This window comes from Microcaecilia unicolor, chromosome 2, assembly GCF_901765095.1.
Source record: "Microcaecilia unicolor chromosome 2, aMicUni1.1, whole genome shotgun sequence".
Lineage (NCBI taxonomy): Eukaryota > Metazoa > Chordata > Amphibia > Gymnophiona > Siphonopidae > Microcaecilia > Microcaecilia unicolor.
The window spans coordinates 652,023,031-652,037,764 of NC_044032.1; the positions used below are offsets into that span (position 1 = coordinate 652,023,031).

Here is a 14,734-nt window from a genome sequence, read left to right on the forward strand (position 1 = left end):
TTAAAAACCTGGTGTAAATCCGCATGCGTAAATTTAGGCACACTGACCCGCATTCCGTAATTACGTGTGGAAATTTTGGAACGCTCACGAAACGCCCATAAGCATGCCCCTTTTAAACTACGCGCATTTATTTAGAACTGTGCGTTTTACAATTTAGGCACACTTAGCGATTTCCTTGCATAAATTTGATAATTGCCAATTAGTGCTCATTGTTGCTTGTTAAGTGCTGCTAAAAATGCTAATTGGTTTGTTACGCCAATTGTTACACGTGTATTTCGCGTGAAAGTCCACGCACCATTTATAGAGTCTTCTTGTTACGATTGTGGTCGTGACCCCTCTCAAGCTTCTTAGCTGGCTTCTGTCTGTCCTTCCTGAGTTAGCTCTGTCTCTGTGTGCTGGCTGCTCCCAGCATGGTTCTGATTGCTTCACTATACTGTACCTGTGTGTGTTGCCTGAGTTAGCTCTGCCTCTGTCTCTGTGTGCTGGCTGCTTCCAGCGTGGCTCTAATTACTCCACTATACTGCACCTGTATGTGTTGAGCCTCTCTGTGCTTCAATATGCTTTCTGCCTGAGTCCTGTAGCTGTGACATCATCAGTCAGGCCCTTGATAAGGAAGTGATGTTCTTCCATTCAGGGCCTTTGCAAACGCCAAATGTCCAGGTTAGTGTTTGGTGCTGTTAGCACTTCTGCCTTGCCTTGCTTGCCTTGAATCCTATCCTGATTCCAGTCCTGTTGGCTCCCTTTCCCTTCTGTCTGAGAACCCTGTATTCCTGGTGCAGTTAACACTTCTGCCTTGCTCTTGGGTGCCCGGTGGCACTTCTGAATCCTGTCTGCTTTTGGCTCCCTTTCCCTCCTGTCTTAGAACCCTGTATTCCTGGTGCAGTTAGCACTTCTGCCTTGCTCTTGTCTGGGTGCCTGGTGGCACTTCTGAATCCTGTCTGCTTTTGGCTTCCTTTCCCTCCTGCCTGAGTACCCTGAACCCCTGTCTGCCTTGCCTTTGTCTGCCTTGCCTTTGTCTAGGTGCCTGTGGGCACTTCTGAACCCTGTCTGCCCTGCTTGCTTTCAGTTTCCTTCCAGTCCGGTCTGTTTGGAAATCCTGTATCCTATCTTGAACCCTGTTGTGGTCTGGCTTGTTTAGTGTCCCTCCTAGTGTGAGTTTTCTGGTGTTCCTGCCTGCTAATTCCAGTACCAGTTTTCCTCCAAGCCCTGCCTGCACCCGGGGGCTCAACCCCCGGGGAACGGCGGCTAAGTGTAGGTGAAGCCTAGGTCCAGTCCCATGTGTTCCTGTCCAGTGTGTTCCAGTTCAGTGCGTACCAGTCCGGGGCGTTCTAGCCCAGTGTTGGTTGGTGGGTTTTGCCTGCTGCTGCCTCTCCTCGTCAGCAGCCCAAGGGCTCATGATTACTCCAGAGTCCGTGTCTGCGTGTTTTGAACCTGAGAACCTAACACTTCTCCTATGTGTATTAAACAACGCTTAACTTGTTTTCCTTCCACACAGACTTTTTGGGTGACAAATAGAGAATCAAGCTCATAGTGTGCACTCTTTAGGAAAATTACATGACATTCATTTTGAAATAAAAAAACAAAACCAAAATAACTAAAAGCCTAGAAAAAAAATGGCACAGAAATTTTCTGGCTGCCCATCCCTATACTACTACTACTTACCATTTCTATAGCACTACTAGATGTATGCAGCACTGTACTTGAACATGAAGTGACAGTCCCTGCTCCACAGAGCTTACAATCTAATTAGGACAGACAAACAGGACAAATAAGAGATAAGGACAAAGAGTAGCAAGACTCTGTACAGAATCCCAAACAGTAGCAAGATTCCGGAATCCCAGAGTAGCCAGATTCTGAGTGGAATCCCAAAGAGTAGCAAGATTCCAGAATCTCAAAGACTACTAGTACTTATCATTTCTAAAGCGCTACAAGACGTACGCAGCGCTGTACATTTGAACATGAAGAGACAGTCCCTGCTCGACAGAGCTTACAATCTAATTAGGACAGATAAACAGGACGAATAAGAGATAAGGACAAGAGTAGCAAGATTCCAGAATCCCAAAGACTACTACTACTACTACTTATCATTTCTGTAGCGCTACAAGACGTACGCAGCGCTGTACGTTTGACCATGAAGAGACAGTCCCTGCTCGACAGAGCTTACAATCTAATCAGGACAGACAAACAGGACAAATAAGAGATAAGGGAATTACTAAGGTGGGAATGATAAAATATGAGTACTGAACAAGGGCCAGATGCACTAAACAATCGTTAGAGCCCTTCCCTTACCGATTCCCTTAGCGAATCGGTAAGGAACGGGCATGCATTAAGGAAAGGGAATGCAAATGAGCTGCTCGTTGTAGCTCACTTGCATTCTCTATTCCATCGTTAAACAGTCGGCCAATCGGCCGGTCGAGCATGCGCAGAGCAGCCAAGCGTTATGCTGGCTGTTCTGCGCATGCCAAATATGCCTCCCTGTGCCGCCTGAAAAAAAAAAACGTCCATTTTGGCCATCATTCTCCCCCCCCCCCCCACCCGAAGGCGCCATGCTGCTCACCCCCTCCGATGCGGCTCGATCCACAGGACAGTGCAGTTGAGGCCGCCCATCCAAAAAAAAACGTCCATTTAGGCCGTCTTTCCCTCCCCCCCCCCCCCCCCCCGCAATGATAAAAACGTCTTTTTTGGCAGTGCTTCACTCAGCTGAGAGACTTTGAAGTCTCTGAGCCAATCACAGCGTGTCTAGCTCAGCTAAACGCATTGTGATTGGCTCTGGGACTTCCTGGTCTCTCAGCTGAGTGAAGCACTGCCAAAAAAGATGTTTTTATTATTGCAAGGGGGGAATGACGGCCAAAATGGACGTTTTTTTGTATGGGCGGCATCAACTGTACTTCGGGGGGGGGGGGGGGGTGGAATGATGGCCAAAATGGACGTTTTTTTTAAAGCAGAGCGCTATTTTTTTTTTGTTACTTTTGTTGCAGTTTTTCAATCTCACGCAGCCCCAACGAGAGGTACAGACCTCTTGTTAGATTTTCCAGCGTTAACGCAATCGGGAAAAGGTTAGTTCATCTCATTACAATAGGGTTTCTACACAATTTGCTCATCTGCATTTCGTTTTTGTTAGCTGCTGCCGTCGTCGGAAAAAAGTGTTTACTGCATGCCAGGGTTTACTACTTGCTCGTTAATGTCTCATTAAGTTTAGTGCATGTGGCCCCAAGTGAGTAAGGGTTAGGAGTTAAAAGCAGCATCAAAAAGGGAGGGCTTTTAGCCTAGATTTGAAGACGGCCAGAGATGGAGCTTGACGTACCGGCTCAGGAAGTCTATTCCAGGCATATGGTGCAGCAAGATAAAAGGAACGGAGTCTGGAGTTAGCAGTGGAAGAGAAGGGTACATATAAGAGAGATTTACCCAGTGAACGGAGTTCCCGGGGAGGAGTGGACGCCTATACCCCACTTAAACAAATTATTCTGGCAGGGTTGGGGCTGGAATGTGTTGTACTCCAGCTTGTTCTCCCAAGAAGAGGTATGTTCTAGAAGAAACTGGAGTGCTACAAGTCCGTACACATATGGCTAGAACAAGGGCATTACGTAAACCTTCAGCCTTAAGGCCCCTCTCTCCCAAACCATCGCGATCACCCCAACACCAACCCTGCCAGAATAATCTGTTTAAATGGGGTGGGTTACAGTGGGTGTGGCTATTGTAGGGTCAGGCACCACGATGGTCACCCCACCCCTTAAGGATGGGCCCTGCATGTGAGTACCAACGAGTGCCGCAGAAGCTCATTGTGAAGTTGCTTCCTTAGAACTAAGCTTGCCCTTAGACCATTATTAAAATGGGGAAAATCCACTGCTTATTTCTAGGATAAGCAGCATCAAATGTATTATTCTGTTTTGGGATCTTGCCGGGTACTTGTGAACTGGATTGGCCGCTGTTGGAAACGGGATGCTGGACCATGGACCTTTGATCTGTCCCAGTATGGCAACACTTATGTACTTACGAATCGCTTTACTCTTTCCAAAAATACTAGGAATAGGGGGCAAGCATTGAAACTACTAAGTAGTAAATTTAAAACATATTGTAGGAAATATTTCTTCACTCAACGTGTAAACTCTGGAATTCGTTGCCAGAGAATTTGGTAAAAGCAGTTAGCAGGGTTTAAAAAACGTTTGGATAACTCCCTAAAAAAAATTATTAAGATGGACTTGGGGAAAATCCACTGCTTATTTCTGGAATAAGCAGCATAAAATCTGTTTTCCTCTTTTGGGATCTTGCCATAGGAGCCAACTTTTCAAAATGATTGGGGGTGCTGAAATGTATTGTACTGTTTTGGGATTTTGCCCTGTACTTGTAACCTGGACTGGCCAGTGTTGAAAACAGGATACTGGACTTGATGGACCTTTGGTCTATCCCAGTGTGGCAATACGTATGTACTATCTAGAAACAGAAATGTAGGAAGTCAGTATTCAGAAAGATTTATCTGGTTAATCTTGAGTGTTAACCAGAAAAATCCTTTACTGTCAGCAGTCGGGGCCAATGAACTGATAAGTTGTCCAAGCATCTGCTAAATTAAAAAAAAAAACCCCACAAAATACCCAAAACAAAACAGCGCATTCAATGGGAAACATTGTAGACATAAAATGTCAATCAAAAATGTAAAATGATCTGGGTTTGTCGATCATGAATAAAAGATAACAGGATATCTTGAACTGGTTGTAGTCGCTTGCATCGTTTTCAGATAATTTGCAGAATGTCTAGATGATATTAACTGATTACGTGCTGCTGTATATTGCTGTTTTATTTAATAAAGTGCAGAACTGCACAGGACAGAGGGAGTAGAACTGCAACCCAGGCACGCTGGCATTTTGAGAGCTATTTGCAATCCTTCTGTTTTCATCATAGCTCTGAGCTTTGTCTGTCTATTTGAAGGTCTGCACTGTTCTGTTTAGCTCATTTCCTATCCGTCTTGGAAGGGATTTCTTGTTTTATTTATTGTTGTATGTGTTCTTAGGATGAGTATCTGTTATTTCTTGCAGGCTTAAACGCTCTGCGGAGAGTGCTGGGAGATGTGGCCAAACCTCCAGACGGCGAGGTGGCTGGGTCGGTGATGATTACTCTTAACGACTTCCTGCAGGCGATGAATGATGTCAGGCCCAGTGCCATGAGGGAGGTGGCCATAGATGTGCCAAAAGTAAGCCATTTCCTTCGCTCACAGTAGATACATTGTTACACATGACACATAATAGGGCTGAGTTACCAGGTGCCTTGTTCTTGATTTGTCTCTTGCACACACACACAACGACTACCGTGTTATAAATCGTACACAAGGGGCTCCTTCACTAGATACTGGATGTTAGAGGCCACACCCAGGACGTTCCCTAAGCAGATACAGATCGTACATAGTGTTCTTTCTCAAATTACAGGTCGCACAATCTATCACCAGATATACATAAGAAAATCCATAACCAAATATCCTGGTCAAAGTCACAAATAGAGCACAGAGTTAAGTACATAAGTATTGCCATACTGGGAAAGACCAAAGGTCCATCAATCCCGCATCCTGTTTCCAACAGTGGCCAATCCAGGACACAAGTACCTGGCAAGATCCCCAAAAAGTACAAAACATTTTATTTTACTTATCCCAGAAATAAGCAGTAGATTTTCCCCAGGTCCATTTTAATAATGGTCTATGGACTTTTCCTTAAGGAAGCCGTCCAAACCTTTTTTTAAACCCTGCTAAGCTAACCACCTTTACTACATTCTCTGGCAACGAATTTCAGAGTTTAATTATGAAACAGGCTCGGAAATCAGGAGACGAAAGGCCAATTTGGTTCCAAAGGCATGACAGCTTTATTGCTAGCAATTGAACAGTACTAAGTAATCTCAGGATACTGCTCCCTGAGCGTCACCTGACACTCGTTCTTATACACTCTTATCAGTAGTCATGCGCAGTTACAGACAGAGGATCTTACACAGAACCCAGGAAACGAAACTTATCTTTGGCTTTGCTCACACCCCTCTATTTCCAACACTGGTCTCTAGTCTATTCACAGTTATTTGGCATTGCATATACCATATAAGGCAATATACTGATAAGTAGCACAAGTTCCAGCACATTTACACAATACAGCCTCTATGCAGGGATCACGAGACTGTGCTGGCAGAGCCAGCTGCCCTAAATTGCTGACTACTACAATTTGTTATCTAGCTGCTGGTTAACAAATACATACTACTAGTAAAAGTCTAAACTGCACAGGTTCTAGTCTTAGTCTAGGCTTATTATATGTAAGGCACAAAAGGTCCAGAGCATCAGTAAAGTATGGCTAAAAAGACCAAAAGCAGAGTTAGAGTCCATAAGTATAAGTCCATCAGTAGGCACAAAACATGAGGTTGTTCTGGTGGTCAGTAGTATTCATAGTATTCGAGTAGTATCCGGCGTTCCACCCCTTCAATTACACATTGGGTGAAGAAATATTTTCTCTGATTTATTTTAAATTTACTACTTTGTAGCTTCATTGCATGTCCCCTAGTCCTAGTATTTTGTAAAGCGTAAACAGATGCTTCACGTCTACCCGCTCCACTCCACTCATTACTTTATAGACCTCTATCATATCTCCCCTCAGCCGTCTTTTCTACAAGCTGAAGATCCCCAGTCACTTTAGCTTTTCCTCATAGGGAAGTCACCCCTTCCCCTTTAACATTTTCATCGCCCTTCTCTGCACCTTTTCTAATTCCACTATATTTTCCCTTACCAGATCCAGTTAAGGGCCTAAAAAAATATAACAAGCAATTACAGTAGTTATAATACAAATAGTAAAATGCAATAACTCAAATCCTCTAAGAGAAGAAAAGTCTTTCTCTAGATGTGTTAATAATCAAAGAAACATAGAAAAGATGGCAGAAAAAGGTCATAAGGCCCCTGCAGTCTCTTTGGACTCATTGATACAGCTTGCATGTGAGAGAGATACAGCTAAGGTTTGCGCATGGAGTCATTCTCTAGGATCATTCAAAAAGGTTGAAGGTTTCTTTGAGTACTACCCTACCCTACCCTACCCTCCTCTCTTCCTTCCCGTTCACATTAGTTGATTTGATTTGCTTACTTTATTTATTTTTTGTCTATTAGATTGTAAGCTCTTTGAGCAGGGACTGTCTTTCTTCTATGTTTGTGCAGCGCTGCGTATGCCTTGTAGCGCTATAGAAATGCTAAATAGTAGTAGTAATCTGTTCCCTTCTCCACTACTGCCAACTCCAGACTTTGCGCCTTCTGTCTTGCTGCACCCTACGCCTGGAATAAACTTCCTGAGCCCCTACGTCTTGCCCCATCCTTGGCCACCTTTAAATCTAGACTGAAAGCCCACCTCTTTAACATTGCTTTTGACTCGTAACCACTTATAACCACTCGCCTCCACCTACCCTCCTCTCTTCCTTCCCGTTCACATTAATTGATTTGATTTGCTTACTTTATTTCTTGTCTATTAGATTGTAAGCTCTTTGAGCAGGGAGTGTCTTTCTTCTATGTTTGTGCAGCGCTGCGTACACCTTGTAGCGCTATAGAAATGCTAAATAGTAATAGTAGTAGTAGTAGTACTTTGATAAAGATCATTAGGAGTCACCAAACAGGAAAGGGATCTAGGTGTCGTCGTTGATGATACATTGAAACCCTCTGCTCAGTGTGCGGCAGCGGCTAAGAAAGCGAATAGAATGTTAGGAATTATTAGGAAAGGAATGGAAACAAAAGTGAGGACATTGTAATGTCTTTCTGTTACTCCATGGTGCGACTGTGTGCAATTTTGGTCATCGCATCTCAAAAAAGATATAATGGAATTAGAAAAAAGTGACGAAAATAGTAAAGGGGTGGGACAACGTCCCTATGAGGAACAGCTAAAGCAGCTAGGGTTCTTCAGTTTGGAGAAAAGATGTCTGAGAAGAGTTATATGATAGAGGTCTATAAAATAATGAGTGGACTGCAATGGATAAATGGGAATCGCTTGTTTACTCTTTCCAAAATAGTAGGACTAGGGGGCATGCAATGAAGCTACAAAGTAGTAAATTTAAAATGGTGTGTTTAACTGATGTGTGTAAATTTCTCCTCATCATCAGAGAAAATATTTCTTCACTCAACGTGTAATTAAACTCTGGAGTTCATTGCCAGAGAATGTGGTAAAAGTGGTTAGCTTAGCAGGGTTTAAAAAAAAGGTTTGGCTAGCTTCCTAAAAAAAAACTTCCATAAGCCATTATTAAAATGGACTTGGGGAAAATCCATTGCTTATTTCTGGGACAAGCAGCATAAATTGTATTGTACTGTTTTAGGATCTTGCCAGGTACTTGTGACCTAGGTTGGCCACTGTTGGAAACAGGATACTGGGCTTGATGAACCTTCGATCTGTCCCAATTTGGCACCACGTATGTTCTTATGTACTTATCTTACTAGGGAGTTGTCCTGGATATATGGATAAAGACTTACATAAACCACTGGATTCTATATATGATGTACAACCTAATTGATTAATGAGCCTTTAACTAGTAATAATTGGGTTCTAACAAGCAATTATTGCAGTTAATTGGCATCAATTAGGATTTGCTGTGTGCCATTCTAGGAGGCTCGGCACCTAACTCTCATAGTGCGTGTCTGAAAAGAGGGCGTCTCAGGAGCATTCCAAAAATTTGCCTGTGCAATTAGTGAAAACTGCCGACATTGGGCACCGGCGTTTACCCCAGGTTTCAGCAGCTGTAAGTCCGGCGCCCAAAAGTTAGGTGTGGGATCTGCACTAAACCCTGTTCTATATAAGTTGCGCTTCCTTTACAGAAAAGTGCTTAGTGCTGAATTTTATCGGCCATTTATAGAACTCCTTGCAGATGTACTGATAATGATCATACGTGCAAGTTACACCCTCTCTGTGAATGAATACACAGTACATGGCCATCTTCAAATCTGAGCTAAAAGCCCACCTTTTTGATGCTGCTTTTAACTCCTAACCCTTATTCACTTGTTCAGAACCCTTATTTTATCATCCTCACTTGCATATTCACGACTTTGATCGTGGGGAACTGAGTTCGATTCCCACTGCAGCTCCTTGTGACTCTGGGCAAGTCACTTAACCCTCCATTGCCCCTGGTACAAAATAAGTACCTGAATATATGTGAACCGCTTTGAATGTAGTTGCAAAAACCTCAGAAAGGCGGTATGTCAAGTCCCATTTCCCTTATCCCTTATTTGTCCTGTTTGTCTGTCCTAATTAGATTGTAAGCTCTGTCAAGCAGGGACTGTCTCTTCATGTTCAAATGTACAGCGCTGCGTACGTCTTGTAGCACTATAGAAATGATAAGTAGTAGTAGTAGTAGTCGTTGGGATTCCGGAATCTTGCTACTCTTTGGGATTCCGGAATCTTGGTACTCTTTGGGATTCCGGAATCTTGCTACTCTTTGTCCTTATCTCTTATTTGTCCTGTTTATCTGTCCTAATTAGATTGTAAGCTCTGTCGAGCAGGGACTGTCTCTTCATGTTTAAGTGTACAGCACTGTTTATGTCTAGTAGCGCTTTAGAAATGATAAGTACAAGTAGTCTTTGGGATTCTGGAATCTTGCTACTCTTTGGGATTCCACTCAGAATCTTGCTACTATGGGATTCCGGAATTTTGCTACTCTTTGGGATTCTGCATGGAATCTTGCTACTTTGTCCTTATCCCTTATTTGTCCTGTTTGTCTGTCCTAATTAGATTGTAAGCTCTGTCAAGCAGGGACTGTCTCTTCATGTTCAAGTGTACAGCGCTGCGTACGTCTAGTAGCGCTATAGAAATGATAAGTAGTAGTACATTTCGCTCTCTTACACCATTGATTAGGCCTGCCTTTTGATTGACAAGGTGATACCACCTGGAAGCCACTCATTGCCCGACACTGTGGCATCCATGTGATCATTCACTTGTATTTGTAATAGTTCTATAAGTGCTTAAACCTGCTGATTGATTGACAAGTTAACGCCCCCTGGAAGCCTCTCTTAGTGCCTGGCACCCTGATGTTTACGCTGCAAGTGTATGTCCAAGGAGCATATCGAAAGAACAGAACTTGAGATGTCTTTTTTTTTTTTTTTTTTTAATATTACTAATATTTTTGGTTAGTTGGAGGTTTTCCTTTAATCCTGCACAATTGTCTGTTTGGATGTCTTCAGATGACGAGGAAGTGATGCGGGATAGTGTACATTAAGTAGTAATAACAAAGTAAATGAGGATTGATTATTACAATATGTAATATGGAAACAAATGCTGGATATATGGTGGTGGAGCCGGTGGGGGGAAGAGGGGTTGGTGGTGGGGAGGCGAAGATAGTGCTGGGCAGACTTATACGGTCTGTGCCAGATCCAGTGGTGGGAGGCGGGACTGGTGGTTGGGAGGCGGGGAATAGTGCTGGGCAGACTTACACGGTCTGTGCCAGAGCCGGTGGTGGGAGGCGGGGCTGGTGGTTGGGAGGCGGGGAATAGTGCTGGGCAGACTTACACGGTCTGTGCCAGAGCCGGTGGTGGGAGGCGGGGCTGGTGGTTGGGAGGCGGGAAGTACTGCTGGGCAGACTTGTATGGTCTGTGCCCTGAAAAAGGCAGGTACAAATCAAGGTAAGGCATACACATGAGTTTATCTTGTTGGGCAGACTGGATGGACCGTGCGGGTCTTTTTCTGCCGTCATCTACTATGTTACTATGTTTGTTTTAGGCTACTGAAGTGTTGTGGGGCTGGCAGTGCATGCGATTCTCTCATATGAATTTTCATTCTGAATATCCTAAAAACCTGACTGGCTAGGGTGTTTCCAGGGCTGGGTTCGGGAACCACTGGGTTAGAGGACAACTGTTGAGGCCTTGAATATTCTTCCAAACTCTCTTTGGATCCCCAATATTTAAATTGGATGCAGGTCCTTTCAGCAGTGTTAGATTTGTACGTCACCCGTACGTGTTCTAACAGGATACTAACAAAACAAAAACAAACCTCCAGCCTTGTTTTTGTGCCAGTTTACCTTAATTTAAACAGCAAATCTGGCACACAGAAAGATCCTGGTGGAACAAATGTCTTTCCTCCACTCCTGCTCCTTACAGGACTGGTAACACTGAAACTGAACATGGCAAAGACTGAGCTCCTTGTCTTTCCACCCAAACCCTCTTCTCCTCTTCCCCCACTTTCCATCTCTGTTGACAATGCCCCTCATCCTCCCCGTCTCTTCAGCCGCAATCTCGGAGTCATCTTCGACTCCTCCCTCTCCTTCTCTGCCCATATCCAGCAGACAGCTAAGACCTGTCGCTTCTTCCTCTATAATATTAGCAAAATTCGCCCATTCCTCTCTGAACAGACCACCCGAACCCTCGTCCACTCGCTCGTTACCTCTCGTCTTGACTATTGCAACCTTCTCCTCGCTGGCCTCCCGCTTAGCCACCTATCCCCCCTTCAATCTGTCCAAAATTCCGCCGCACGTCTCATCTACCCGTGAACCGTTACTCTCATATCACCCCCCTCCTCAAGTCGCTTCACTGGCTCCCGATCCGCTACCGTATACAGTTCAAGCTCCTCCTATTGACCTTCAAGTGCACTCAATCTGCAGTCCCCCATTACCTCTCTACCCTCCTCTCCCCGTATGTTCCCACCCGTAACCTCCGCTCTCAGGACAAATCACTCCTATCTGTACCCTTCTCCACCACCGCTAACTCTAGACTCCGCCCCTTCTGCCTCGCATCACCTTATGCCTGGAACAGACTTCCCGAGTCCATACGCCATGCGCCCTCCCTACCCATTTTCAAGTCCTCACTCAAAGCCCATCTCTTCTCCCTTGCTTTTGGCACCTAACCACCTTCCCCATTCATGATACCTACACTGACTACATAGTTTGTAACCTTTAGATTGTAAGCTCTTTCGAGCAGGGACTGTCCTTCCCCATGTTAAACTTGTACAACGCTGCGTAACCCTGGCAGCGCTATAGAAATGCTAAGTAGTAGTAGTAGTAGTATATAGATGAGAAATTAAGGGGTTTGTTTACTATTCCGTGCGACATTCCCGACACAGCCCGTTCAACGTGAATGGGCTGTGTCTGCACTAGCACACAGCCAGCCACGCTACCGGCTTAGTAAACCCTAGTGTAAATGTTTAATAAACTTTAACAAATTTGCTTAGTCTTTGGCTTATGTAAAATCTGAATCCTATGGTTTCTTGCAGTTTTTGGCTCTCTTATTCTCTCCTTATGGAACTTCAGTTCCTTAGGGTTGAGACAAGAAAAATATTTTATGATGTCATTCAGCATGTAGCAAGAGTGAGGAGGAATGGAATTGGGATTGTAGGACAGATTTGATTTGATTTTATTATGTTTCTTGTTATGCGACTGTATAAATCAGGGGTGTCCATCCTCGACCTTTGCCAGTTTGGGTTTTCAGGATTGAATGGATCCCAGTGGAGGTAGTGCATGCCAATAGATCTCGAATTTGATGACAACCCTGAATATCCTTAGAATTTTTCCCAGTTTCCTTTTCCAATGTGAATATATTTTCTTCAATCACAGATACTTTACTGATAGAGTTTGTGAGAAAGAGGTTTCTAGGCCTACCAATGCCTCCCAGATAGCTTCCAGAGTTATTGTAACAGGTTTTTGAGGTATAAAAGACTTACTAAATAAGCCCAACTCAGATGAAAGATCCTTTATCGGTGATTTCTCCTTCGTCAGGATGTTCCCTTCAAGATTGTTGCCGCCTCCTTCCCATACTGAGACCGGTGCGGTCAAGCTCGGCGTTTCACTACTCGAGTCGGCGCCCGCACCGTGAAACCCCATCTCTGCTCGTCAGCTTGGGGGGTCTCCTGGTCCCTTCTCTGTGTGTCCGCCGGCATAGGAGGAGGGCTCCGTAGTTCGGGACTAAAGGATGTTTCTGCCTCAAGTTGAGAGCGCAGCACACCTCTCCTTGCGACTCCCAGCTGCGAGGAATGACCCGATATTGAACCTGATCCAAAGAAACGATCCAATGTCCCCACCACAGGCGAAACAAGCGCCGCAGAGCTAGCGCGCTGTCTGCCTCTTCTTTTAGGCACAGAGGAGAAAAAAAGGCAAGATAAATCTCAAAATGGTTGAGGTAAGTTGAGAGCGTCTTCTCTACACTCCCTTCAAGCCGCCATCTTGCCCCCCATAGTTGAATATTTTTATTGAAGACAAGTTGACAAAAGGGCAACAATACACTGCAAAGATGATAAAATTAGCCACAAGTAACATGCATCAAAAACATAGAAGGCATCATTCAAAAAATATTGTGATTCTCATGTCATCTGAGCTACAGCAAAATAAAACTCTTCACTACTACCGTGTTTCCCCGAAAATAAGACACTGTCTTATATTAATTTTTGCCCCCAAAAATGCGCTAGGTCTATTTTAGGGCCTGTCTTATTTTTCGGGGAAACATCGGGGTTGGATCGGGGGTTGGCCCGCTCGCCCGTCGCTCCCGGAACTAACCTTAAATGCCTCCTTTCACCTTCGCAGCAAGCAGCAGCAGAGCAGGCCACTCCTTCCTTCCATGCCCCGCCCTCGCCTGACGTAACGTCCTCGAGGGCAGGGTACGGAAGGAAGGAGAGGTCCTGCCCCTGATGCTGCTTGCTGCGAAGGTGGAAAGGAGGCGTTTAAGGTTAGTTCCGGGAGCGACAGAGGGTGGATGGAGGTGGGGGGGGGGGGGGGGGCGGCCTTGTCCGGCTCTTGGCAGCCCTGCTTTCAACAAAATTTGCTAGGTCTTACTTTCGGGGGGAGGCCTTATATCTACCAATTGAGGAAAACCTTTACTAGGTCTTATTTGCGGGGATGTCTTACTTTCAGGGAAACAGGGTAAGCACATTGTGAAATACAAAACCTGAAAAAAAAATCCTAACATTCACGTACAAATATGTCATACAACAGTATCACTAATTCCTATGATTCAAATAGCAAGAACCCTACGTATGATTAGGCAGCACTACAAATATTACACTGGGCCCAAAAAGATCAGTACACCTCCTCTACTGGTAAAACAGAACAAGTGGGACAGCTTCAGATCTCTACACAGGAAGCTACATGTCCAGAGAATACCATACCTCAGTCACATGCAAAAACACAGACAGACCCTCCAGTGGCGTTCCTAGGGGGGCTGACACCTGGGGCGGATCGCCGATGTGCCCCGCCCCCCCGGATGCAGCGCGACCCCCCCCCTCCTCTCCCCCGCGAAAGAAACCCTCTCTCCCGGTGCACGGCACTGGGGGGGGGGGGGGGGAAAGTGCCGCGCGCGCGCCTGTCCTTCGTTCGTTCCATGGCACCCGGGGCGTGCACCCGACGCGGACCCGCACCCCCCTCTAGGAACGCCACCTGAGACCCTCACAAAGTACAGAATGGGATTACAAATTAGAAGTGGGTATAAAAGATAAAAATTGAAACTGAGAACCCCAAGAAGTCAAACTAGGCCATGTTACCACAACATGGGGAGAAATAAAAACAGAAATTCATTACCTCTAATACTGAACATAATAGAAAGCATCCAAGATGGACATTTCCTAAACTTAACATAATTAATAAATTCAAAATAAAACACTTTTTCTTCCATGTTATATGGACATTTTTCCCATCATGTTTATCCTAATTTTTCTTTTCTGCTTTCCTGTCTGTCTTCTTTTTCCAGGGGCTGTTGTCTGTTTCTCATTTCTCTTTTCTCCTCCTGTCTTGCTCCATTTCCTTATTACATCTGTCTCTGACATAGTGATCTTTCTGTTTT

General features: G+C 44.7%; 1 protein-coding gene across 1 annotated transcript in view; it reads left to right on the forward strand.

The window, feature by feature from the left end:
• The window catches only part of SPATA5 (spermatogenesis associated 5), a 488,555-nt gene that overhangs the window by 105,987 nt on the left and 367,834 nt on the right, over positions 1–14,734 (forward strand). Inside the window, 1 exon segment of the mRNA XM_030191768.1 lies at positions 5,031–5,185. Coding sequence (XP_030047628.1) covers positions 5,031–5,185 — 155 coding nt within the window.